Below are 26,625 nucleotides of genomic sequence, written 5' to 3'. Positions count from 1 at the left end.
CTGCTTATGAGTTTACCAGAATAAACATTATCAGAAATATAGTAGCCATCCTATAGTCTGCAAGAGATCACCTTCTGAAAAATCTGCTATGCTTAAATATTTTATTTTCACTGGTACCCTTAGTAAAAAATCCTAAAGTAGACTTAAAGCTCACAGTACTACCTTTCAATGTTGTTACACTGAATGTACTTCATAACCTATAAATGCCAGCATTGTACTGCTGGTGTTCAGCAGCTTATATGTTGCAAGAAGAACAATTTCATATTTCTGTTGGCTTCAGTAGTTCTAAGCAAATGCAATTCTTTTATTCCCATTCGTACTAATTTATTTACATAAAATTATAAAGTTCAATTGCGGTATGTGTCAGGAGTTAGAATACTTTTGTTAGGGCCTGAAAGAGATTTATTTAGGGGTAAATGCAAACCTGATGGTCAGGAACCCTGTTTTTTCATCTCATTTCTGTACTTTTGGCATCTACTATGTAAGAAAGGGAAAAGGATGCTTTTTCACGTTTGCGAAGGACTGAAATCTGCAGAAGCAAAGGAAAATGCCATTAAACAAAAAAAAGACAAAAACAACTTAAATGCATTTGCTCTATTTTTTTTTGTTCTGTCATGCTGCCTGTGTGAATACTGTTATAGGTTGTACAACCTATAGTATCTGATCTTTAAAATAGAATAAAAGCATGAAAAACTAGAACCTTTCAGACTGTAGTTATTAAAATCACAATTACAAGATAGAAGCATAACTTTATGATTTAATTTGCAGTGGAAAATAATTGTCTTCAAGGTGGGGAGTCTGTCTGCAGTTAGTGGAACAGAAGTGTAAACATACCTTGGTTAATTGGCTAGTAAGTCATATACGCTGAAGGCTTCCTGGCATGTAGCAGGCTGTGTAATTTTAGACTATACTGTATACAAAAATACACTGCTGAATGTAACAAAGTGGTTCTGGTCTATTAAAATACTGGCAAGTCGCATAAGGGAACAGAGCGTGCATAGATAAGAGAGTCACTGTGTGGGTGATTAGATAAGGTAACCACGGGCCAGTCCTGTTTCTTTATCTCTCGTAGTGTCGGTGGGTTCGTGCTATTTGCATGCACAGGATTTTTGTCTACTTTTCAGATAGAGCTAACTAAGGACCATTCCAATATTTGAATAAAAAGGACATAGGAGATGGCTCATACGCTCTTCCAGAACATTGTTGCTTCTGAGCAGTCCTTTAAACTTACATCTGGAATAGTACTCTGCACCCAGGAGTCACTCATTTTGGTTGATTTGCTTAGCTCATGTGTTATAAACAAAGGAGTTTTGAGCCAGGGTGCGCACATGGAGGTTTTTTATGAAGGTTTCTGTGAATAGTGTTGTTAAGAAGTTAAAATGAGGGACAAGGAACGTAGATAAGTTTTATGGTAGGCGAGAAGCAACAATAGTATTAGGGTATGAAAGCTTACTTCAAAATTATGGTGACGGTCATTAAGACACATCATTCTGCTTTTAGAAAAAGGTAATGAGGAAACCTGACCTGTAGCACTTTGTTTCTTTGGGGTTCTTTGGTGTTTGTTTTGTTTTTTTCCTTCTTCTTTTTTTCCTTGAGGCTAGAGACAAAAATACTGAATTCTCATAACTTAACTGAGACTGCTGTCCGGGGCCCTGGATCCAATCCATAGACTCCCTGGGTAGAGCATAAGGAGACTTAAGTACCTTGGAGTACAGTGTGCTGAGTCAGCAGCTGCTGCGTGCCAGCCTGGAGGGAATGCTGAGGAAAAGCATATATTGTAAATCCTTCCTTTACCAGGGATTAAATGTTTTATAATGGCTGTTCTGGGATATAGCAAATACTGTTGTTATGTACTTCTTGCCAATCTTACTGCTCTTTTCTTAACTTCAGAAAGGTTAATAACTTCATTTCAGAACAGAGTTATTACGTTTATGCTAAAAAGATAAAGGTACTACAGTATTCTGCCTATGAACCGCTTTCAGATTTTTGGTTTTGGTGAGGTTCTTTTGTTTTTGTTTTGTTGGGGTTTTTTTTAAAATATTACAGCAGTGTTTGTATTCTGATACTGAGTTCTGTGATACCTAGCTGATGTTATTGTACCATAACTACATTAATGAAAATCACTTTAAACCTGATGGAGAGACTTAGGTTGTAATTTAAGAAATGGTGATGCACTTTATTTGGGGACAGTCTCATGTAAAATGCAGGAACGGTCATCCGGATAGGAACCTGGTCTCCTTGCTCTCGGGAAAGACACCAGGCTGCTGGGATGCAGTTCACTTGTGCAGTTCCTGATGTTCCTCTTGTGACTTTGGAACAACTTTAGATCCCGTGATCACCAGTGCGCTGGCAGGTATCAGTGATACAGGCTGGGAGCACTCACAGGCTGCAGAGGAGAGCACAGAACATGTACGTTCTGCAGCCTAGACAAAGCCTTTCTGCTGGGCTGTTGAGTTAAGCATCTCCTGTCCCATATGTAACAGAAGAAAAAGAAGTCACTGCAGCAATGTGTGTGTGTATTGTATTTGGGAAGATCATGAGAAACTGATATTTGTTACTGCAGAGTGGTTTTATTGACTAAAGTGATGAATTTTGCCTAATACTGAGAAGTTTCTGCATTCACTGAATACGAGAATTACGAGTTTCCAGGATCCTGCTATTTAAAATGTTATGTACTATGTGAGTTTAAAGGTTTGGGGCACTAATTCCTCAGCAGGGGCTTTTGGGTTTGCAGTTTTAGATTTGGGCTCCAAACCTAGGTTTACAACCTATTTTAGGAACCAATTATTTGTGTTAATGTGGCTTTTCTGCTTCTTCATGCAACCCTTTCTCTCGAAGAACAATTTGATAGTTAATTCTTTTCAAACCAGTGATGTTTTCTTCATAAAGAATTGGATTACTCCAAAAAAGGCTGCAGCATTTTCTGTTTGCTAGAGAATGTTCTCTTTTTAGTACAAGTAGAAAAACCTAATCTTTTGTTTTGTTTTTAAATGAAGACTATAATATGGTTTCAGTGCTTCCGTTATATTCCCCTAATGTCCACCCGATTTTTATTTTCAAGTTTGTAACCCTTATACTTGACATTATGAAGCAAAATTTCTGTTTGGTGTTTTCTTCAGTCATTTCTAAGACTCATGGCCCAATTGGCAGCTGCTGGAATCTTCCATACCTCTCCTGATCAGTCGGTCATCTGTCTCTTAAAACTGAAATTTTCTTATAGATTGCTTATGGTTTGGGGTTTGGTTTCTCTGAGGGGGTAAAAGGGAGGGAGAGAGGAACTGAGTTTAAATAGTGTCTTAAAAACATTGTGGGCACATGACTTTTAGACAAAACAAACCTGTATTACATGTTGAGCTTTCTCAGTGTAGAACACACTCAACCCAGTGAAAACAGACCCACTTGTCTTCACTCTGCTGTCGCAGTGAATTCCCTTAAAATCAGCAGACCTGCTTTTTATGGAAATGTGCATGTGCAAGTATTTGTCAGATGAAGGTCTTAATTGACATTATAGGTGTTTTAAAATGTATTTATTGTGTCTGATTTTAGTGTTACATGTAAGGCATCCTCCTCCACAGTGGTTACATTACTAAGCATGACAAAAAGAGGGTTGAAGATGCTTTTCTGTTGAATCAGATATGACCTGAGTAGTTGTTGTGAACCTCAGAAGTCTTTAGAACTTCTAACTGAGAATTTGTTTTGTAGGGTGAAATGGGCGCGAAAGGACGGGATGGTGTTGCTGGTCTTCCTGGCGAAAAGGTATGTTCGTTGTACATTGATATGTAATTTGACTCATGGGAAGTGTTCATTATGTCAGGGGCTTATCTGTAATTACGTACAGAAATGGGAGGATAGAACACTTCTGTTAGGAAATCAGCTTCTCTTACCTGCACTGCCATGTTTTTGTAGCGCAGTGAAAAAGCCACTCAGATCAACAGTATTCTCTGCAGATGTGCTTATTTGTTTTCGGGGGTTTTTTTTTCTAGAAGGGGAAGCTATACAGAACCAAACGAAGCCACTTGTTCCACTGTGCAGTTTGTGGTCTGCAAGCCTAGAAAAGAGCTCTTATGCTCTCAGCAGGCCACTTGGTAGAGCTTTGAGATAAACACCACTGACCTCTAAGCAAAAACTTGGGAATAGCCATGGCTAAGCATGTCAGCCTACCTGTATTCAAAAGGATGAGTTTCACTTCATTTCAGGATGTTAGTGTGCGAATTAAGGCAGTTGTACATGTTTATTGAGTTCAGAGCTAGTTACCTGTATTAGAGGAAGTCTACTAGTCTAATATCCAGCATCTTCAGTATAGAAGACAGCCCTCGTAACACTGAGGAAACAGTGTGTTGCTGGAGTTTCTAATAATGTGGCCTCTTGTGGTTTTTTTGTGTTCCATAGTAACAGTTGAAATAATAGTTGATTTTCTGCATATACATGGAAGCCAGTTAATATATGAATAAATTAAACTCTCCACTTACGTGTTAGTGCACTTCACTGATTTTTTTTTTTTTTTCATTTTTTTTATTTCAGTGGTATCTTTAGCATCACCATTTAAGTTCTCAACCCTCAATTCTGTCGATTTAGGTTCTTTTTCATCCTGTATTTCAAGTTTCTGTTCTTTCAGTGACATAAAAAAGTATGCCTTTTAAAGTCAGCTGTTGCTGTGAGAGGCTCAGAATTTCAATATGGCACTTTATTGGTTGACATGCTGCTTTCATATGTATGCAACATTTTAGTAATGGCAGAGGGTTTGGTTTATTTTGTAATTATCCAGATTTCTAAGTACTGAAATAAGTAGAGTTTCACTTCAGCTGTCAGGTTTAAAATCTGTAATTAACAGCATATAGAATTATGAAACCATCTTTTATTTTTACTTACTATTCCTGTCCCAAATTGTGTTTGGTTGAAAATGGCAGGTAGATAAATAATATTACCAAAGAGATGAGTTAAAATGACAATACTTGCTGCTGATGCTGTTACATGTGGTAGAAAAATGGAGAGCAGGCTGCAAACGTGTTCAAAGGACTTTGCAACGTTGAGGGACTGAATCATAAAGTGGTATGTAAAACTCAGTGAAAGTAATAGCAAAGTGATGCAGATGAAGAGGAAAAACAAAGCAAACATGATGTATTTCCTGTTGGACTCTAGCGTAGCTATTACTGTTCAGGAAAGCGATCTTGGAATTACAGATCAATGAAAACATACACTCACTGTTAAGTACTAGTCAAATGGAATTTAGGAATGATTAGGAAGCGAATAGGGAACAAAGCAAAAGCATCTTAATGTCACTATTATTAATGAAACCATATTGTGCTGCATCTTGAATGATGTACAAAAGATCTCATTAGGTCATGCAGAGAGGGAATTACAAAGGCAAAAGCCCTGCTAGAGCTCAAGCTGGCCACAGTCGTAAGGGATAACAAAAAATGTTTTTACCAATATATTAACAACAAGAGAGCCAAGGAGAATCTCCATCCTTTATTGGATGCAGGGGGGAACATTGCCATCAAGGATGAGGAAAAGGCTGAGGTACTTAATGCCTTTTTTCCCCTCAGTCTTTAATAGCCAGACCAGGTATCCCCAGGGTATTCAGCTCCCTGAGCTGGAAGACAAGGATGGAGAGCTAAATAGACTCCCCATGACCCAGGAGGAAGCAGTTAACGACCTGCTATGCCACCTGGACACTCACAAGACTATGGGGCCTGATGGCATCCACCCAAGGGTACTGAGGGAGCTGGTAGAGGAGCTTGCCAAGCCACTCTCCATCATTTGTCAACAGTCCTGGTTAACAGGGGAGGTCCCAGATGACTGGAGCCTTGCCAATGTGAAGTCCATCTACAAGAAGGGCCGGAAGGAGGATCCAGGGAACTACAGGCCTGTCAGCCTGACCTCGGTGCCGGGGAAGGTTATAGAGAGGTTCATCCTGAGGGCGCTCACAGGGCACGTGCAGGACAACCAAGGGATCAGGCCCAGCCAGCACAGGTTCATGAAAGGCAGGTCCTGCTTGACCAACCTGATCTCCTTCTATGACCAGATGACCAGCCTAGTGGATGAGGGAAAGGCTGTTGACGTTGTCTACCTGGACTTCAGTAAAGCCTTCAACACTGTTTCCCACAATATTCTCCCGGAGAAGCTGGCGACTCGTGGCTTAGACAGGTGCACTCTTCGCTGGGTAAAAAACTGGCTGGATGGCCGAGCCCAGAGAGTTGTGGTGAATGGAGTGAAAACCAGTTGGCGGCCGGTCACAAGCGGAGTCCCCCAGGGCTCAGTGTTGGGACCAGTCTTGTTTAATATCTTTATCAATGATCTGGATGAGGGGATTGAGTGCTCCCTCAGCAAGTTTGCAGACGACACCAAGTTGGGCGGGAGTGTTGATCTGCTGGAGGGTCGGAAGGCTCTGCAGAGGGATCTGGACAGGCTGGATGGATGGGCCCAGGCCAATTGTATGTGGTTCAACAAGGCCAAGTGCCGGGTCCTGCACTTGGGTCACAACAACCCCATGCAACACTACAGGCTTGGGGACGAGTGGCTGGAAAGCTGCCCCGCAGAAAAGGACCTGGGGGTGTTGATTGACAGCCGGCTGAAGATGAGCCAGCAGTGTGCCCAGGTGGCCAAGAAGGCCAACGGCATCCTGGCCTGTATCAGAAATAGTGTGGCCAGCAGGACTAGGGAGGTGATCGTGCCCCTGTACTCGGCCCTGGTGAGGCCGCACCTCGAATCCTGTGTTCAGTTTTGGGCCCCTCACTACAAGAAAGACATTGAGGTGCTGGAGCGTGTCCAGAGAAGGGCAACGAAGCTGGTGAGGGGTCTGGAGCACAAGTCTGATGAGGAGCAGCTGAGGGAACTGTGGTTGTTCAGTCTGGAGAAGAGGAGGCTGAGGGGAGACCTTATCACTCTCTAAAATTACCTGAAAGGAGGTTGCAGAGAGGTGGGTGTTAGTCTCTTCTCCCAAGTGACGAGTAACAGGACAAGAGGAAATGGCCTCAAGTTGCGCCAGGGGAGGTTTGGTCTGGCCCAGGGAGGTGGTGGAGTCACCCTCACTGGAGGTGTTCAAGGAACGTGTGGACTTGGCATTGTGGGACATGGTTTAGTGGGCATGGTGGTGTTGGGTTGATGGTTGGACTTGATGATCTTAAAGGTCTTTTCCAACCTTAGTGATTCTGTGATTCTGCGATTTATACGGTTCTGGTTCCCATATCTCAAAGTGGATCTAGTATTACTGGAAAAGTTTCAGAGGAGGTGTCAAGAGTGATCAAGATCATTGGACATCTTCCAATTAAGGTGTGACAATGTGGACTTCAATTTGAAAAAGATACAATTGAGATGAAATATGTCCTGTTCTGTGCTCTGTACAATCATGAATGGAACAGAAAAGATTAATAGGGATTTATTTATTTATTTATTTTACTCTCCTTTTCAATATGTGAACTAGAGCATCAAACCTATCTCATAGCAAGTTCAAAAAGGATAGAAAGGTCTTATACTTCCTATTACATGATTACAGTTTGAACACTCTGCCACAGGATTTAAACAGTCTGAAAATTTATTAGAAAGTTGGTGGAATAAAAATCCGTGGAGTGTGTCAGACAGACACTGCTGCTTGTCTGAAAGTTCTTGAACTCCAAGATGCTCAAGTCGGGGAAACCCACTGGAGAAGTCTTTATGGTTGCCCTGTTGTTATACTTTTCTGTAAGCATCTGTTGTTGCCATAATTGTAGTCATGCACTTGACTAGAGAAACCTTTGATTTGATCCAGCTGGACAGTTTTTACTTTACTGTGCTCCCAGATGTGAATTAATGGAAAAAGTTATTGTAAAACATTGTAGATTGAATGAGATTGATCCAGAATGAAGCTGTGTTTTCCCTTGGCTCTTTCTGTAGCTCCTTCTCTGATGTTATCTTTCTTTAAAATTACCAGGCTACATTGCTTTTCCGGTACAAGTTTCTGTTAATACTGTTTGGGGTTTTTTTGCTTAGTGCCTTGCAGATTCACTGTCAGGCCAAATCCCAAAGCTCCTGTTAGTTTACGTAAGGCTCAACAGTCAAATCATATTGAATATCAAGACACTGTACTTTTCCTGAACATTATAACTCTTTTAATTCAGACTACTTAAAAGCCATATTGTTGTTGCAAATTAAAAATGAACTACTATGGAATCTGAAACTGGCAAAACCAAAAGCTGTTTAAAAAAAAAAGGCAAACAAAGTATTTTGTACATGCATAGCTAAATGAAGAAACTGAGATCCAGCCTCCCAGCTTCTGCTAGCCGGAGTTGTCATGTCTATGCAGAGTAGTACAGTGCTGCGTGGAATTATTAGCTCCTTCCTGGAGGTAGAATCACTTTATTTTCCTCGTGTTGTGAATTCTATTAACATGCACTGTCTCCCAGCTGATACATCAAGAGCTATGTAAATTTGTGTGTGTCTGTTATTTTTGTACTCCTTTTTCTGGGATATTCTGGGTGTGAAAAATGTACATAGATTCAAAGACAATTGAACAAAGTAAAGGAATAAAAATACTCTAAGCACTGTTATATACAAAGATGACTCCTATGTTTCAGGAAGTTGAGGTGCAGACTGTGCAATGCTGGGAGAGCATTCTCAGGAGTTACTGCCGTTTGTTTATCCTCCTAAGCCCTTCAATACGCATTATCTTTTGTTGGAGTTGTTATATTTGTTTGACTGGTATGGGTATTATTATATTTTTCTGCACTGTATTTTTCTGAGCTTTGTGCAGATGTGTCCCCTGAGTCACTAGTTAGAAATAGGAAAAAGAAAAAAGAAACAATACAATTATTTTTTATGTAAATGCAGTTTGAGGCTTCAGAGAGCAGAGAGGCTCTTTCTGATACACCCAAAAACTATCCACTGCAATACTTTATTGTTCATATTCCTTTCCCTGGGAAAAGGTTCAGAGAATAAATATGTGGTAGATCTTACTCGTGTTGCTATGAGTAAGCAACAGTATCAATTCATTTGACCTATTTTAAAAGTTTACCTTAGAATGAGATGAACTTGGCTATTAGAAGGCCTGTTTCTGTAGAATTGCTTAGCTCAAAGATACCTGACATTATAGTGAAAAACTAAAGTTAGAATAATCCTATGCAATATACTTTATTACTTGAGAGAATCTTACCAGGAGAATCTCCCAGGAAAATGCTCTATGGTTGTATACTTAATTTTCAAGTTCTGTGTAAACAGTGAGAAGCCTATAGGGCTTCATATATGGCCTTGACTTTCAGGGATCTAAAGTATGAAAATAGATTGTGTACTTCACATATCTTAGGTCTGTCTTCAAATGTGACACTTAGCCTTCTGTCATTTGTAAGACATATTATCCCTGACAACGTAATTTCCCATTCACTAGATGCTGCAGTGGTTTTGCAACAGTTGTACTGGCTAATAGGTGCAGATCTAAGTGGTGCAGACTTATAGGAGGTTCTTGCCATTTGAGAGACTGGACATGCCGTGGGCTAATACGAAGAACAAAGTTTAAGTCCTGATGACTCTAGGGTGACATAAGAATAGCCTTAACACCCAAAAGAAAACAGGTGAGTGTAAACACCGTGGTTCTGCAGTTTTGCTGATTTTTCTACTACAGTTCTTGTAAGCTGCCGAAGTAAAAAATGAAGTTTCCTCTGACCGGCAACACACCACAACATGCCCGTTGTCTCATCTGCTTTCAGGGCAAAAGCAGTCAGTGTGACAGTGCTGATGACCAATCTAGAGATTCAAGAATCAAATACAGTCCCTGTGGAGCTCTACCTCAGGTCCCCAAAGTCACAACTCTGTAGATCATGGACACCATCACACATATGACTATTTGATGTCTAATTGCCTAGTTCCTTCATCCCTGTCCTTTTTCAGGGAGCTGTCTTAGGAGATTTTTTTTAAATACTAGATCCTACTTAGGGCAACAGAACAAATTCTTGAGAGTATCAGAGAAGAAAGTTCTGTGGTGTTAGTTTATAGTTCTAAAAAATAAGAGGGCAGTAGTCCTCCCTTGGAATGAAACTAACTTCATTTGTAGACTACCAGAAGATACGGAATACATTGCCATGATCCCCTACATCCAGTCAGGACTGATTTGTAGCTCAGCCTTCTGGGGATGCTTCTTCAAGGTATCTGTCAAATCGTGATACAAGAAGAACTGGAATGTTTTGGTAAATTAGAATCGCTATTTGTTTGAGACCTTATGCCTTGGCCTTCTGGAGGTGTTCAGCAAAGCCTATGAGGACAGAAGAAACACATGTCAAGGGGAGCACTGTGTTAGTCTACTTACCCTTTTGTGTTTAGCAAGTGAAATTGTCTCCAGATACACTTCTGAAGCCATTTAGTATAATTGGATTGCAGACAGAGTGCTGGCTGTATGGCCTGAGAAATGAAATCTGTCCCTGCAGTGGAGGTCTCACAGAATCACTACGGTTGGAAATGACCTGTAAGATCATCAAGTCCAACCATCAACCCAACACCATCATGCCCACTAAATCATGTCCCGCAATACCACGTCCACACATTCCTTGAACACCTCCAGTGATGGTGACTCCACCACCTCCCTGGGCAGTCTGTTCCAGTCTTTCACCACTCTCTCAGTAAAGAAACTTTTCCTAATATCCAGCCTGAACCTCCCCTGGCACAACTTGAGGCCATTTTCTCTTGTCCTGTCCTCTTGTCACCTGTTTGAGGTGACTGGAGTGCCTATGGATGACAGTCGCCTATCTGCTGCAAATCAGGCTCCACAAGTTAGACTAACTGCTAGATCAGGGTTGCTTAACCTCATTATGACAACAAGAACTGATTGCTCTGCCATTAAGAATCGTCTTCACGCATCGTTGCTGTGTGCAGGGTCACACCACTGGTGTAATCTGCGCAAGGTTGATAATAGTGCTCGAAAGTATTTCGATTAAAAAAGTTCTATTATTTTCTAGTGTTCCTGTCATACTGAAATGGTTGGTGAGACCCACAGACTTCTCCTTCACTGAAGTCATAGTGTCTTATTACTTCCATACAGGTTGCATTTGTGCATTTGTGTCCTTTCCATAGCACCTAGTGGGGGATTGATACAGATAAGGGTGGTCAGCTTCACTGCTATGCATTTTGTATTGGGAGATAACAGGATTAGTCTCTCTGCTCTTCCAGCCTAGGAAACAATTAGACTTTGCACTAAGCGTATTCCGTGTTGGATCCTCCTTTTGTAGTATACTTCTAGGCCTTCCAAATAGTCTGACACCTTAAGGAGGCATGCACTTTGAACCATGACTAGAAGATCGAGTATTCCAGCCTTAAAAATGTGTTTATACCTTTTGTGAGGGAAGAAAAAAAAAAAAAAAAGCCACCACATCTCTTTGTTCTCATTTACAGGGAGTTCATTCTGTCCCTTTCCTTTCCTGAGCTTTTTCTAAACTTGAAGAGGCTGGATTTGATTTGCTTGTATATAGTTGAGATGTTTCTGTTTCCTGCACTTCTTGTGTCACTCAGCCAAATAACTCAAGACCTTTCCTTCTTTTTGCTTCTGGGTCTATAATGCCATGAAAATGAAGCTCCCAAATAAAAGTTTATTTATGTCCTGAATGCTAGGTGATGTAGTCCTGTTTGGGGTGTGGGGTTTTTTTTGCTGTTCTGTGATGCTTTGGCAGTCAAGATGAACCTCTCAACTGTCTTGGCATTTTAGGGAGTGGACGATCTCTGTGTACTTGAAAAGTTTGGTGGGAGTGTTCCTGGTTCTGAGAAATAGGTTGCCGCCATGGCATGTACTTTGATACAAAGTACTAAGCCTCTTGGGGAGTTATGGCTTATGTGTGTTATGGGTCCTGCTATCTGAAAAGCTCTTAAGCTTCTGAGAACGTGCTGATGGCAGCAAGGCTCAAAGGACTCAAGCTGTTGAAGGTGAATAATTGTCTCTGTTCTTGGCCATTCCATATTTGTCTATTTTTTTCTATTATGAAAATACTTTTTCTTCTTTCTCAGTCACTACATTCTGAAAAATAAAACTGATGTAGCCATGTAATTCAGAAAATTCAGACAACTTACCAAACTAAACTGGTTTTGTCTGTTCCCCTTTATCCAAAGCTCCATACTAATTGCTTTCTTATGGTTCATGGTATACAATTCATAGTGATAAGAGATGATGCATCTATGTTTCTTAAACTATGTTTTGTGAAATACTTGTGACACCATTCACTTTTAATATGTGACTTTCAAATGGCTTAGCTTTACTGTTGTAGTGTTTTGCACTAATTTTTTGCAATCCAGATTATGAACAGAGATCTTAAAATATTACATATATTGAGTAAGGTTTTTAAAATAGCTGGGTTTGCACAGTAAGCCTGAAGAAGCAGTGAAATATTCAGTATGTTGTGCATTTGCTAGTGCACTTTATGGGTGCTCCTGCAGTGTATTAGTAAACTAAACAGTTTAGACAGACTGAAAGGAGAAAGAAATGCTTATGTGAATAAAAACAATGTTTATCACTACACAACTTAGATTTATATTCAGAGTCAGACTAGAGGAAAAAACTGAGTGTACATTTCAAGAGCTCTACCAACTGTACAAGTGCTATTTGTACTTCAAGAGTCATGAAAATGAGATTGAGTTTACATGAAACTATGCAGTAGGTATCTGTAAAACCCTTGTTCCTTCTTTTGTTCACTTGCATGTATTCGTGATGATGGCTCAGCAAAGTGTACGTGAACTCACATGTTTTGTGAGCTAGATGATAACAGAACTAGAATATATAATGCTGTTTGTGGTGGTGTTTTTCTCATTTAACTGTGTGAGATGGCTATCCGTAATTTCAGTTTTCTCAAGTCCATTATCAGTGTGTTGGCTTCAGTTTTAACTGACTCTGAACCTAACACTGATGATTTTATTCTTTTTAAATTTGATTACCCTTTTTTGATAGGGTTCTCTTTGTATTTGGTACAGGTAAGGAAATGGTTAGTAAAAGAGTTCCCAAAACGTGATATAGATACCATTTGTTGTATGTGTGCTGCATCAAAACGGCATGATAACACTTCCTGAACAGCCTACTTTGTATTGCCTGGTGGGAAGTGCTCCCCTCTCCCTTAGTGGTACCTGAGAAAATTAGTTTGAAAACTGCTGCATTATAAGATTATATTTTTTAAGAAGAAATTGAATTCAGAAGCTCAATATAAAACATGGCTTAGAAATGTCCAGTGCTTTGTTTTCCAACATGATTTAAATGTATATACATTAATCTGTCATTTTGGAAAAAAATTATAAATTACATACTAGTATAGCATGGAACTTCAAATTACTTTCCGAGATGCTTTTAATACTCATCTCCGTACTGAGTTACTCCAGGGTCAGGTCTTCAGGGCCAGCTATGTCATCAAATCCACAACCAAAAACTTGTTAAATGTACATCCAAATCAAATCGTGACCATTAACCTGCTTTCCCCATTACTCCAGCAAGACCATGGAAATCGTGTCAAGAATTTTCTGAGGCATATTTGACTTTGCAGAAGAGCCATGGGTATATGGCCTATTACGGCAGTTCAGCATATGCTCCTGGATCATCAATCACTCATGCAAATATACAAATCTGAGGAGACATTGGTGTTGAGCTTACAGTAATGCGGTCTTTTCCTTGCAGCTGTCTTGAAAGATCTCTGGACACAGTGCCTTCCACATTTCATGTGCTGTACAGATCCTTGACAGGGGTCAGGATATTTCCCAAGTAGCTCATCAGCATCTCTGAGAAGGCTTCCAAAAATGCATATGGAGCACTGGATAGATACTGCTTAAAGCCATCTTACTGAGTTTGTCTGTCTTTCGTTCAGTGCCATCCGATTTCTGAGCTCCTGTCATTGCTAATCAGTTATATTTCAATATTTTTAGATCAGGTATGGACACAAATTGTGCAAGGTATGCCGCTTTTGAAAAATTCTTGTACTGCTTTACTCTGGAGTCTCCAACAGAGATAAGGAGTATAATCATTAATATAGGAAAACGTATTTGACAACAGAAAGCTTTTCAAAGTAGGAGAATTGTGAGCTGTAAGAACGTAAAGCTGAAACAACATTATAATAGGAAATACTGCAAATTTTTTTAAAACTAGGTTTTATATATGGATAAAGAAACAAATAGATCAGCCTCAAAAAAGAAAGAGAGTGGTTTTACAGTTGGAAACTTTATTACCACTACGTTAAAGCCTTGAGTTTGGTAATTGCTGGCCACTGGAAATGAGGCAGTTGGACACTTCTATTACAGCAACAAATTTGGTATGGGTTTCTTGTATCCTTTTTGTGTTTTCAGTGACATCTTTGTGTATAATTAGCACATATCTGTTTTTGAGATGGATGAATGTGAAAATAGTAGCTCTCTGTAGCTTTCTGATGCATGAATATGCTTTCTAAAAATCTTACTGGGCAAATACACTTCAGACCATTATGTTTTCCGAAACTTGTTTCATTGCTTCAGCATGTATAGTGCTTGCTTGCTTGCTCTCACTCTCTCCTTTGCGTTACAAAGTGTTTTGAATAGCCTTTGATCATAAATTTGATTCCAGCGAGCTGTCTGCTGTGCTGACTTATTTTTGCCTTATTAGGTGATTTTTGCAGTTCACAACTCCAGGAACTGTTGAGCTCCCTGGTTTTTCAATTCCTAAAGCTAAACGACAGCAGTTCAGTTCGGTTCTCCATGGAAAGCTCCATGTAATTGAATTATTTTGTGTGCAGTGACACTTCTTGGGTGTTACTTCCATTCTCGAGGGAATGGTGCTAGTGACCGCTGTAGATTGTGTACTGTTGGTGAGCAGAGGCTTCATTTTTAATTAAAGAATCATTTCTTTTTGAGGAAAAGAAAAAAATTAAGCTTCAGTCTGTCAGCTAACCTATTTGAGGAAAGTCATGGCATTGTCTTCTGTCCTCTTGTGGTTTTTCTCAAAATCAGATTAGTACGTCTCAGAAGAACAAAAGTGCAAATGTGTTTTGGGAGCCAGATGCTAATGCTTGTATTGCTCGGCATCAAAACCATGGGCTACTTGCAGGCAAGTGACACTGGTGAGATAAGAGTGGGGGTGGAAGGGTATACCCTCTGGTATTTGCAGTGAAACTCTAATAACCAGCAGAACGCGGCCAGTCACGAGGGCCCGGCGTGCAGCGGCCACTATTGTGATGTGAGGTGTGGCCACAGAAACCAGAGGTCACCATCCATTTTATAGGGGTCTGGGCTGCTGGGAGCAAAGCTGAGGGTGGCACGCTGCCATGCAGGACAGGCTTTTGTTAGCGTGTTATGTAACGTGGAAGTAAAAAATAATGCGGTTGTTAAATAATGTAGTTGTTAAATGCAGCTCTTTGTTCCTTAATCAGAGATCCATGAATACTCCAGCTGTGAGCCTGCCTGGCTCTGGGATTCTTAACTATGTTTGAAAAGCCTCAGTCAGGACCTTACGGACTTTGAAAGGGTGGGGGGAGGCTTGAGGATTTTTCTTCAGTTGTTCTTAAATTATATTTATTGGGTTCTCTCTGTGAGGTTTGTGGCACATGGATTTTTTTTTATTATTATTATTTTTGTTTTTTTCTCCGTCAGTTTTGCAGGCTAGAGACTGCAGGTTTTGAAACTAATATCATGAGCTTTTCACATCTCATCAGAAAGTAGAGCTTTAAGAAAAATACCCGTTATGCAAGACTTGGTGTTGTAAAAGTTGGCAACAGTGTGTTGCAGGAGATGGACTAATCGGAGAGAAAGGAACTTTCTCACTGTACTGCAGCATTGTACAGCTTGTCTGACACGTTTTGCTTAGTTTTGTTTGTTTTCTTTTGAGGAATTAGTTATTGAACTTCACCAAATACTAGATTTCAGACCTGATGAATCATTGATCTATGTTAGGATAATTTAAAAATTAGTAACTTACATTACTGCAGTTTATTTAATTTATATATAGCAGTATTTTCTCTCACAGTATTTTCTCCGTGGATAACAACTTCTAGTACAAGCAGTGCATGAAATTTAAAAAAAAAAATTGTTAGCCTCATGTAATAAAGAATGTATATGTAGTACAAATTGTACAGACGCTAAAGATAATACTGTTGGCTACTGTGACTTGTGACATACTAACTATTAACTCTTCTCTGCCCTTTTTTTGGTGGGTGAACTATATTAGTTGTATAATTATTTAAATAAATCCAGCTAAGATGTGAATTTTTAATGTGAATTTTTAATTCTTCCCCAAAAAAAACTTAGAAATCACAGTGTAAATTGCTTTTTTTCATTTGTAGTTACCAAGTTGTTGGACAAAAAACCTGCTTTTTTTTCATATAGTAAAATCATTCATAGGTATTGAAAAACAGGATTATTTTTTTCTTTTAATTCCCACTGCTAGACAGTATTTATCAACACCTAAGAGTCATACTGCATGTTTCAAGTCTGAATTGATTAAATCAATGTGACACACTGAGGCTGGGCCAAGTCTTCTCTAATCAGCAGTCAGCACGGTTGCTCTGGCATGAGGCTCCCAAAAATAGAAACAGAAGAAGTCAAACAAGTAAGTGGAAGGGCACTAAAAGAAAAAGTGCTGCTAATTCCACTGTTGACTTTCTGTCTAATGGATTCTTGTTCCCAGGCCACGCTAAGTAAAGCAACTGGCATGGGGTGTGTTTCTGCAGATGGCTCAGCAGTGACACATGCAGCCCAGCTGGTTGACAGGTGTTTGATTTGTATTTAACAAGTACCTCACACAAGCCAGATTTAATTTATTTTTTTTCACAGATACTGAGAAGCTACTCAGCTGATGCTTTTTCTTCAGAATTAACACCCCTTTCACTATGCTGCCTTTTTGTTGTATGTGGCAGTTCTTCTGAAGATAGCATCATTGTAGTTTGTAGTAAGAAAGGCACTAAATGGGAGAAATTAATCCATAGTTAAGTTTCTTTAATAGTTGTAACCTGTTACCTTTACATGTGTAAGAGGTACAACTTTTTCTTTATAGCTATTGACAATAAGATCTCAAGAAATCTTTATTTAGCTGTCCATTTGTTAGAATGAAAATTCCCTCAAAGAGTAGGCATGGAAGGAGAATGCCAGCCTGCTGGGGTATAGCTGTTACACATTGTGTTCCTGTGTCTTCCCCGAACATGAGAAGGTCTTGGCACTTTCTTGTACAGTGTAGCACAAGCCTGGAGTGAAAGAAATTCCCTGCCCAGAGGAGCATACAGTATTGATAGAGATGCACCCAAGGCTGTGAGGGAAGAGCGAAGGTGGGAAATTACTTAACAGTTGAGAATAAATAGCGTACAATGCTATTTGTTATTTATTTTGTTGTAAGCTACGTAACAGTACTCTGCATAATTGGAAAGAGATTGTCTCAGTGATGGTCTGTTTATTTAATTACACTTTGGGGATTTTGTTTTGTTTTAATAACTGTGAGTGGAAGAAACTATGATATTTGTGGCATTTGTTAGTCACTGTTGTGATAGCAACTCTGCTGGCAAAACCAGCAGTGGAAATAGCAGAGTATCAGGATGCTCTTACAAATCATCTTTGATTAATGTGGACTCTCGGAGCCTTAGTCAGTAGGATGTGGAATGTAACAGTGCCTATGGCCAGTTTGTCTTCCCCACCTCCCACCCCCCCACAATTTCTTCATACTTTAGTCTGAGCATTTTTCTTTTCCGGTATCAAATCTATGAGGTGGAAGAAGGTGAGACTTCAGGAACTGCTAACAAAAATGTGTGGCTCTTAGTAGTGACAGGGTTATAATGCCAGTGTTGTGAAATAGTCAGAAGAAATATCACCCTGTAGAATATAGTGTACTGGCAGTACTTCTGCTTAACGTCAGAAGAATGAGAAAGGAATGCAGCCGGAGAAATGGCTGTCAGAGTAATGTTGATTCTCTAAATAAACACTAGGGTTTAGTGAGAGGATGATTAAAATCTCAAGCAGAGAGCCTCTGTCCCTTGGATAGCAGACTAGCTTCTTTCTGTCAGGCATCCCAGACATAGGATATGGAGTAGACTAATAAGCCTGAAAGAGCTTAAGAAAAGGGACTGAAAGGAAAAGTTACAACTTTGCTAGGCTGAGGTGCCACTGTTCCCTACAAAGCTGCTCAGAATTGATAGTAATGGGGTACACCTGGAGACTTACCTTTAGGGAGCAGTTCCCAGGACGCCTGTGCTGACACTAGATTGGCTGATCCTGGATTCACGGGTGGGGAACTGTCTGTTGGAGTCCTAGATACGTGGCTGGTGTATCCTCTTCATACAAATACTAGCCCATCTCCAAAATACATCAAATGTCAAAAGGCATTGTTTTTGAAGTGAAGAGGTATATTTCTTGCAAAAGTCTTAAACTTCCAAGTGTAAATGGAGACACGGAAACTGTATCTTTAACTGCTTTACTTATCAATAGCTAATAGGAGGTTTGCAGCTATACAAGCACAGCAATGATATGGTGTTTCAGAAAAAGTACTGATCTGAGTTAGTTCCTAGATTAGAAATTCCAGTCTACATGCTGTCTATTTATTTTTAATTCATCTTAAGTCCTTAGTTTTGCTACTGCTTTTTTGTATGCTTAGACATTAGACTTAATAGTGGGACAGATCTTTGTTAGTGTAAACTGACACTTGTACCATAATCTTCAGATTGTGGAAGTGGATGATGATGGTGATGATAATAATAATAATTCCTTCAGTAAAGAATGGCCTCTGACATCTAAGAGGTTGACCTATGCTGTTTACCTTCATAATATAAACTTGGGGCTCCAGTTATTATGGTGAGTATAATAGCCATAATATATTTTATTATTTTGAAAAGACTTCAGCAATTCATTAATATTGGAGAATGCTCTTTAACTGATACTTTACATTATTACATTTCAGTATAATTTTAGCAAGGCCGATTAGATGAATTTCCAGTTCTGTTGAAACTTAGATTTGCTTTAATGCCATGTTATGGCTGGGTTAACAATAAATCAATAGATGGTGTGTAAGTCAAGAAATTTTTCTTTTGACAGATCTACTGTAGGGGAAAAAACATAGCTACAAAAATCTACCAGTTGTCCATGAGTATAAGATCACTTTAGAATTTTTTCTACTGCGTTGCTTCAGATGATAGAAATATCCAACTGGCTAGGCTTAATTTTCCAAACTGTTCATCCATAAGAGGTTAAGAATCTTTGAGAACCTTTTTTTAGCCAGAAACCTGTTTGCTTATTATCAGTACTCTACAGGAAGTTTTCTCATTGTTTTCATTTGCATTTTCTTTATGCTCTCTGTATGGTGGTGTAGGTCAACTGAACTGGATTGTTTTCAAGCCCATATTCAATTCATGTCTGCACTGCATTTTTAAATAACAATGTAAAAAAAATAGTATTTTTAACATTACCCACTTATATCAGTAGTAAAGTATAGTGTGCTTCTTACTCGTCTTACTAAGCAATGTAGCTGGGTGGTGGGCCATTAAAAAAGTTGTTAGTTGGGTCATTTGATGCAGTCTGCAAAGCACAGAAACAAAAAATTGTAAAAGCCCTTCAGGACACAGTGAGACAAAATGAGGAAAAGCTGTCCTGTTCCACTGCTCTTCCGCACTGCCTAGAACTTTCCCCTTGCTTGTAAAGCTCCGTCATTACAGCCTCTGAGGGCTCCACAGATGCTAAGGAGTTTCCTCTTAAAAAATATTGTAGGAGGGAGAGGGGGAGAAAGAGGTGTAAATCACCTGTTGTAGGTTATACACAACTCTGCAACACAACTGGGAACTAAACGCAAACTACCAGAGGCCCTGTTATGTGCTGGTAATATATTCTGCCTTCATTTTTCTTCTCTATTTGCTGTTTAGTTTCTTGCAGTCCAGTTCTATTCTGTTTGAAATTGGTGGCATTTCAGTGGTGACCTGAAGGGTGCCTTCTGGGCCAAGGAGTCACTTCTTGATGAAGAAGGTCAAGAAGACAGCAGTTGTCACTTCTTCAAGGACGCGTGGTAGTGGTGAATACCGCTTGAATTTGCCAAAAGTAGCAAGAACACCTACTGACAGCAGCCTCTCTGCTTCTGCTGATACTTTTGTTGATGGTATAAAAACCACTCCTTGACATCTATTATAAAAGCTTCAGTCAGTTTGTTATCAGTTTTCTGAAGAAAAAAAGACAATATGCAGGCCTATAGTTATGCATGAAAATAAATGGAGTGATCCTTTTTCTCAGGTTTTTCAGAACAACTTCTCTGACTTCCCATGTTGAATGAAAATACTTTGTGGGAGCAAAATACAGAAACAGACTTTTAACTCATGCCATTTATTTGTAAAATATGTGTCTTTTATGTATTTGAATATAGAAATTGTGGGAGTTGCTTGCTTTTTAAGACACGCTAATAGCAAAATAGGAAACAATGCCAACTAAAGAGAGTGCAGTCTGGAGTAAGGAGCCCTGTGACCATGTTCTCTGAAGCTCTGCACTGCCTCTGGCTGCTGATTCATTAGTTTGCATACAAAGCACTGAAACCTAAATTTTCGAGCGTCATCTCATCTGGAGTGTATTAACTTATAGGTGCCTGAGCAGATAAGCAAGTCAGACTTGTCCCGAAGATAGGTATCAGGAAGGATTAGGAATGAGGAAAAAATGATGCCTTCTGAGCTCAGATTATGTCATTCAAGTAGGGCTGTTCTCATTTGCCCTTCTCTTGAGCAGGTGCATAAAAAAACCACGGGAGCCCTGATCACTAGGACACAAAAGTCCTCTGACCAGCCCTCACCCCCTTGGTTGAACCGTGGTGCACCTGCTCTGTTGGGGCTGCTGTGGAAGCAGGACAGAGCAAAGGAAACAAATTGTTTACCTGTCCCAAGCCCTTTCTTCATTAGGTTATTTTAAGGGTGCATCTTATGCTTGCTCACATGGGTCAAGTTTGCATTGTGGGTAGCACTGATTAGGGCCTTTGAGGCCCAGCAAGTTCTGAGTACTGGTAGTTCAGCAGTAACCAAGTGGGAACAAAAGGATCAGTAGGTGCAGTGAAACCAAAAGGTCATAATATTTAGCAGAAACTTCCTGACATAACTAATCCAGGAGATTCACAGGGTGAGTCTTAGTAAATATCAGCTGAATGCATTTTTATGTAATTAATATTCTATCAGGTGATCCTAACCATTAACAAGAGCCTGTTTAAAGAAACAAGGAAACATTCCAGGAGGCTAAGGAAGGTGTCATATAATGGAGTATAATTGGTGTGGGATTTTTATTTGTTAAAGGAGAGGCTCTGCCCCCGCTGGTGGCTCTGGACTGGCTCAGTACGTGCTCCATGGGGAGGACGCTGCCGAGCCCTCTGACAGTACGTTGTTGAACATTCCGCTCCATTTCTGCAATGCTAAAAATAGTTGTCCTCATTTTAAAACACTGGGCTATTAGATTATTCCAAGGGTCTGGTATACTCAGGGTAATGGAAGGCACATACCCATAAATTATCAAAACAGTAAGTAGTGTTTGACCGTGCTGATTTTACTTCTATTAAGATGAGTTTCCTTGCTAGTAACCCTGGAGTACCAAGTCTAGTCTGTAAATCAAACTCCTGGCAGTGCCCCAGTAAATTTAAAAATAAAAGGAAAAATGTTTGTTCTTCATATTGAGGACGGAGAAGCATCTGACTGCTTCTTGGGTTTTGTCATTTTGGGGTTTGTTTTTTTTTTTTTAAATGATTTTTTTTTAATGTGATACCTAATTCATTTTTGGCACTGTAATGTTTGGTAATACAAGTAACCAATGCACTTAATAAGGTTCACATACTTGTATGTTACGATAGTCCCTCTTTTTCTTAAAACTTTTTTAATATAAAAATCTCTTATTTAGGGAGAAAAATAGCTAAATGTGGAAGTCAAGGTATACATATTAATGTAAATGCATTCTAAGAAAGTAGAGAAGTACACACATACCAAGCATCTTACTCTATCTTGAAAACCTTTAGGTATAAACTGAATCCTTAATTTTATAGGGTGTTGCAGTGCAATTACAAACGGCAAAAACAATAAATGATAAATACATTAAGAACCCTGATTATAAATACACTGCACCTTTCCAAAATAGTTAAAGCAACCACGACATTAAACATTTTAGATTTAATGAGAATAAGTATTGATGTAGGAGGTTTATTTTGCATTGTTGTGTTGAAGGGATAATCCATTTGTAGTTGCACTGTTGCACTGATTAAACAGTCCAAGGCAAAACATCTCTGGCTTGTCTCCACAAAAGAACAGTGAATGTGTTGGGTTTTTTTGTAGTTTACAGTGATCCAATATAGCAGAGAAGATGAAATATTATCTGGTAACTATTAGACTATGAAGAAGTTTTCTGAATTCACATTGTAAATCTTGAGAAAATGAAGGACTAAGGATTATTTGTAATGATTAATTAGAATTTTTCCCCAGCACGTTAGCATCTATTTTTACAGAGGGGAGCTGGAAGGAAGATATTGGAAACTGTGCCATGAATGGAGTTAGAAAAATGCCATTTTAACAAGCTATTTTAAGCTGTATTTTAATTGTTGTATGTCATGAGTGCTTTGTATTTGTTTGCTTAATTACTTGTATCATTTTGATGAGTAATTGTTCTTTTATTGTCTCTTTCTGTTGTTAAAAGCGATTGGAGTTTTTCCTTTGTCTCTGTTCTTTTTTTGTATCTGTGAGGCATTTGTCTTCTGCTTGGCTTGGAACTTTCAAAACTTTCTTTTGTTGCTGAATTCTGACTTGGCTAGAAAACGGAACTGGATGGCATGCAACTTACTAGGGCAAACTTCTGTCAAGGAATTAAGACCCATGAATGGAATGGAGAAAGCATTTGATTTTAGATTCCTTTAATAAGTCTTTAAGCTCCCACTTGAAGTCTTATGAGCACAGATGAATTCTTCTAACAGAACTTAGCTCAGTAACTTTAGATTTATTGAGATCAAAATTAATGTACTTCAACAGTGGCATATTTCATGAATCTGTAAATGGAGGTTGGTTCATAGCCTTGAGTGCCAGAGCCGTGTTCTTACTAGGTCTGTAATTGTTTAACAAGCTTTGCTAAGAAGGAATGTAAAAGGAAACAGCTGCAATATTTTATATTTTAATTCTAAATGAGATATTACTAGGTTTGTAACTATACCTCTTCTTTGGAAAGCCCAATATTAAACACAGAATTGAATTGTCTGTAGCTTTCAACTCAGAGCTGTTGAATTTTTTTTATTTATTTTATTTTTTGTTTTGCTCAGCTAGTCCTTATTCAGATTTTGAAGATGTAGTTTACCATGTTACTCAGCTTGGATAGTTACTTTTTAAAAACATTTTTGATGAATATGGTGCTTGTTTGTACTTATGCTTAGTTGCTGAGCATAACTTTTAAGCATCCAGTTTCTTGAATAGAATTTACAAACCCAAATCAGATTCTTAATTTTCATGGGCAATGCAAGGAGAAAGTAATTTGAGGGGACAGGAGGTGACTAACAGGCAACTGTACAGCTGACTTATTTTGCTCTTTTAAAACATGGGGTAGAGGCAGTAATTTAACAACATATACAGAACATTCGCTTAGGAAGTAGGAGAAATGGATTTTTGTCTGCCTGGTCGCACAGGATCAAGACTTGCATTTCCTCCTGCTGAGTAGGTTGGCACTCCCCTAGAGATGGGGAAAAGATCTGAAAGTCCCCTTTGACTGAGCAGAGCCTAGAAACCAGCAGTCTGCTGTGTATGTACACCTTTCTGTGGGACATAATGGTTTAAGTGTAGATCCCTGTGGGCTCAAGCACCTGGTAGGGATGAGGGAGAGAGTGGAAGCTGTGGCACCCTTGTTGGGATTTTAGGTACTTGGGTAGAATGCAAGTGTCTTCTGAAGTACTTTTTCTGAATCAGGGCCTGAAATAAAACTTGAGAAAAATTTTCACGTGATCCAAACTCTCTAATCTTTTTTCTTGTCCAGTTGTCTGAAGCAATCTACAGCTGTATCTGCTCCATAGTTAGAGAACCTGTAATTGTTAATTGCTTAATATTTTGAAAGTGAAATGTATTTTAAGTCAACCAACAACCTTTAGAAATCAATTCAACTGTTCTGTAGAAAAGGAATGAGAAGCAATACATGTCCAGATGTTGTTTTCTCTTAATTTAGCTCAGTGATGAGTTAGGTCTGTAAAATCATGGCTATGTACATTTTGTTTCAGGGGGAAACTGGCTTAGTAGGTGCTCCTGGCATACCTGGTCTTACTGGTTCCAAGGTAAAAAAAAAAATAATAAAACAGTCTCATTTTATGTATTTTCACTCTCAACATCATTTTTGCAAGCTGTTCAGTATCTACATAAATTGGATTTGAATTACATATCCAGTTGCCGAGTTGTGCAATGTGACATAAGAACTTTACTGTCAACTTCTCATTCAAAAGAAAAAGGACGTGACGTGCAGTGGCACAAACCTGCCTATGAGTATTATCTTGCATTAAGAGTAGTCGCCTAAGTCCCAGAACCGTGCAGGTCTTTCCAGCCACAAGATAGAAGATTCAAACAGTTGAAATTTGAGAGTCTCGTAATCTCAGCAAAATGAGATGAGGGGCGGCACTGCTTCTTCTGCTCTTCCATTTTAATCTTTTGCTCCTTTCCAGAGGTGGAATATTGTAGGAAGGCCAAAAGTTCCAAAAAGAGGCATCTGTATTATAGACCTTGCTGTTAATATTTGTTAAAGTTGCCTGACTCTTTTCACGGTCAGAATTTGTTTTCTGTTGATTGTAGCTGTGTTTAACCTTAAGTATTTGGAATGAGATCTTAATGTCAAATGCATCTGTCCAGCCAATTTCTTTTAGAAAATTGTAGGGGAAATCACTCTGCTGCTTCCACAAATTAAAGGACTACACAAAAAAAACCCCATTATTTTGTTTATATTAAAATCTCAATAAAGTGTTCTGCAGGATGACCTTGATGCAAAGGGTTGATCTGTGTATCTTTAGGGCAGATACTTCCTGTAATATAGCACAAAGGGAAGGAAGGAATCTATTTTCTACAGATGAGGTAGCCAGCACTGAGTTTTACAACATGCTTAACACAATCTATCAATTTATATGTTCAAAGCCAGGATCTCATTGACTTGTACTGCAGACGTATTTAAAACACTGAAAATCAGATCATCAGTCCTGCAGTGAGTATCAAGACAAGTAGTCAGTGACTGTCCATGAAAAAACTTGTGTGAAATGTTTTGCCTAACTTAATAAGAGAATTCTGCCACAGAAAGGAGAATTTGTCAGTCATAAATGTGTTACTTTGCAACTTTAAAGTTTTTATTTCTGCAACATGAGAATTCTTTGAAATAACTTACCAGTGGCTAATATTGTTATATTTTTAATGCTGTCAAGTGGGAGTTACCTAAACTTTTTTCTCTACGCTTTCTGTTGACCCTATTTCTTATTTTCGCTAATTGGAAATAATTTTTTTAAATTCAAATAAGTGCAAAAAATCTGGACATTCAGGCTGTATTTCTGAAAAAGAAGGAATTAGTTAATCACCCCATACATTGGTACAGGCAGAGAACTGAGTGGTTGAGCAGCAGCATTGCTGAAAAGGACCTGGATGTGGACATGAGGCTGGGTATAAGCTAACAGTGTTCTCCTATTGGGAATAAGGTGAACCACTTATTGGACTACGTTAGTAAAACTGCAGCTGGCAGATCAGGGGAAAGTATTTTCCCCCCTTTCCTTGGTGGTTCTGCATTTGGTGTGCTGTGTCATGTTTGGGGGGTCTTCCACCCTCACTTCTTCAAGAGATGTGGAGAAACCAGAGAGGGTCCAGCAGGGAGCTAGTGTATGTTCAGGGGCCTAGGAAACAAGACCTTTGAGGAGAGTTTCAAGGAGCTAAGTTTGTTGAGTCTGGCAAAAAGGAGGCCAAGGATCAATCGAGACTGTCCTAAGGAGGCCAGCTGATCTTCAAGGACAGCTTCCTAAAAGCCCAAGAACAGTTCATTCTGATGGGCAGCAGGTTGAGCAAGCATGGCAGAAGGCCAGCATGGATGAAGAGGGAGCTCATGACTGAGCTCAGACACAAAAAGAAAGTAAACAGTGGAAGCAGGGGTGAGCTACCCAGCAGGAATACAGAAACATTGCCAGAGCATGTGGCGATGGAGTTAGGAAACCAAAAACTCATCTCGAATTGAAACTAATGAGGGATTTGAAGGGCAGCGTGAAGGGCTTCTGTTAAGTGCATCCATAGCAAAAACAAGGCTGAAGAAAATGTTGACCCACTGCTTAATGGGGTGGGGGACATGGAAAAGGTCGAGAGTACCCAATGCCTTTTTTGCCTTGGTTTTCACTAATAGAGTTTGCCCTCAGGCCTCCCAGGTACTTGAGCCTCCTAACAGAGTGTGTTAGAATGAGCCATTACCCACTGAAGGGGAAAAGAGTATTAAGGAGCACTTAAGCTAATTGGACATTTGTAGGATACCAAACACGATGCATCCAAGGGTGCTGAGGGAGCTGGCTGATGTCACTGCAAGGCTGCCCTCTGTCATTAGCAAAAGATTGCGACGACTAGGGGAGGTTTCTGATGATTGGAGACAGGCAAATATCACATTCATTTTCAGGAAAGATCCAGGGAACTACAGTCTCACCTCTGTCCCTGAAAAAATTATATAACAAATTGTGGAAGGCATTTCTAAACACATGAAGGACTAGAAGGTGACTGGGAAGAG

The 26,625-nt window shown here is 39.4% G+C and overlaps 1 protein-coding gene across 1 annotated transcript in view; it reads left to right on the top strand.

The window, feature by feature from the left end:
* COL19A1 (collagen type XIX alpha 1 chain) overlaps window positions 1-26,625 on the top strand; it is a 201,151-nt gene that overhangs the window by 42,456 nt on the left and 132,070 nt on the right. Inside the window, exons 9-10 of the mRNA XM_059829068.1 lie at window positions 3,703-3,756; window positions 24,119-24,172. Coding sequence (XP_059685051.1) covers window positions 3,703-3,756; window positions 24,119-24,172 — 108 coding nt within the window. The remainder of the gene's footprint in view (window positions 1-3,702; window positions 3,757-24,118; window positions 24,173-26,625) is intronic.

Source organism: Gavia stellata, chromosome 2 (assembly GCF_030936135.1).
Source record: "Gavia stellata isolate bGavSte3 chromosome 2, bGavSte3.hap2, whole genome shotgun sequence".
Lineage (NCBI taxonomy): Eukaryota > Metazoa > Chordata > Aves > Gaviiformes > Gaviidae > Gavia > Gavia stellata.
Note: the sequence above shows the minus strand (reverse complement) of the source record. Positions and strands in the feature narration are given on the sequence as shown.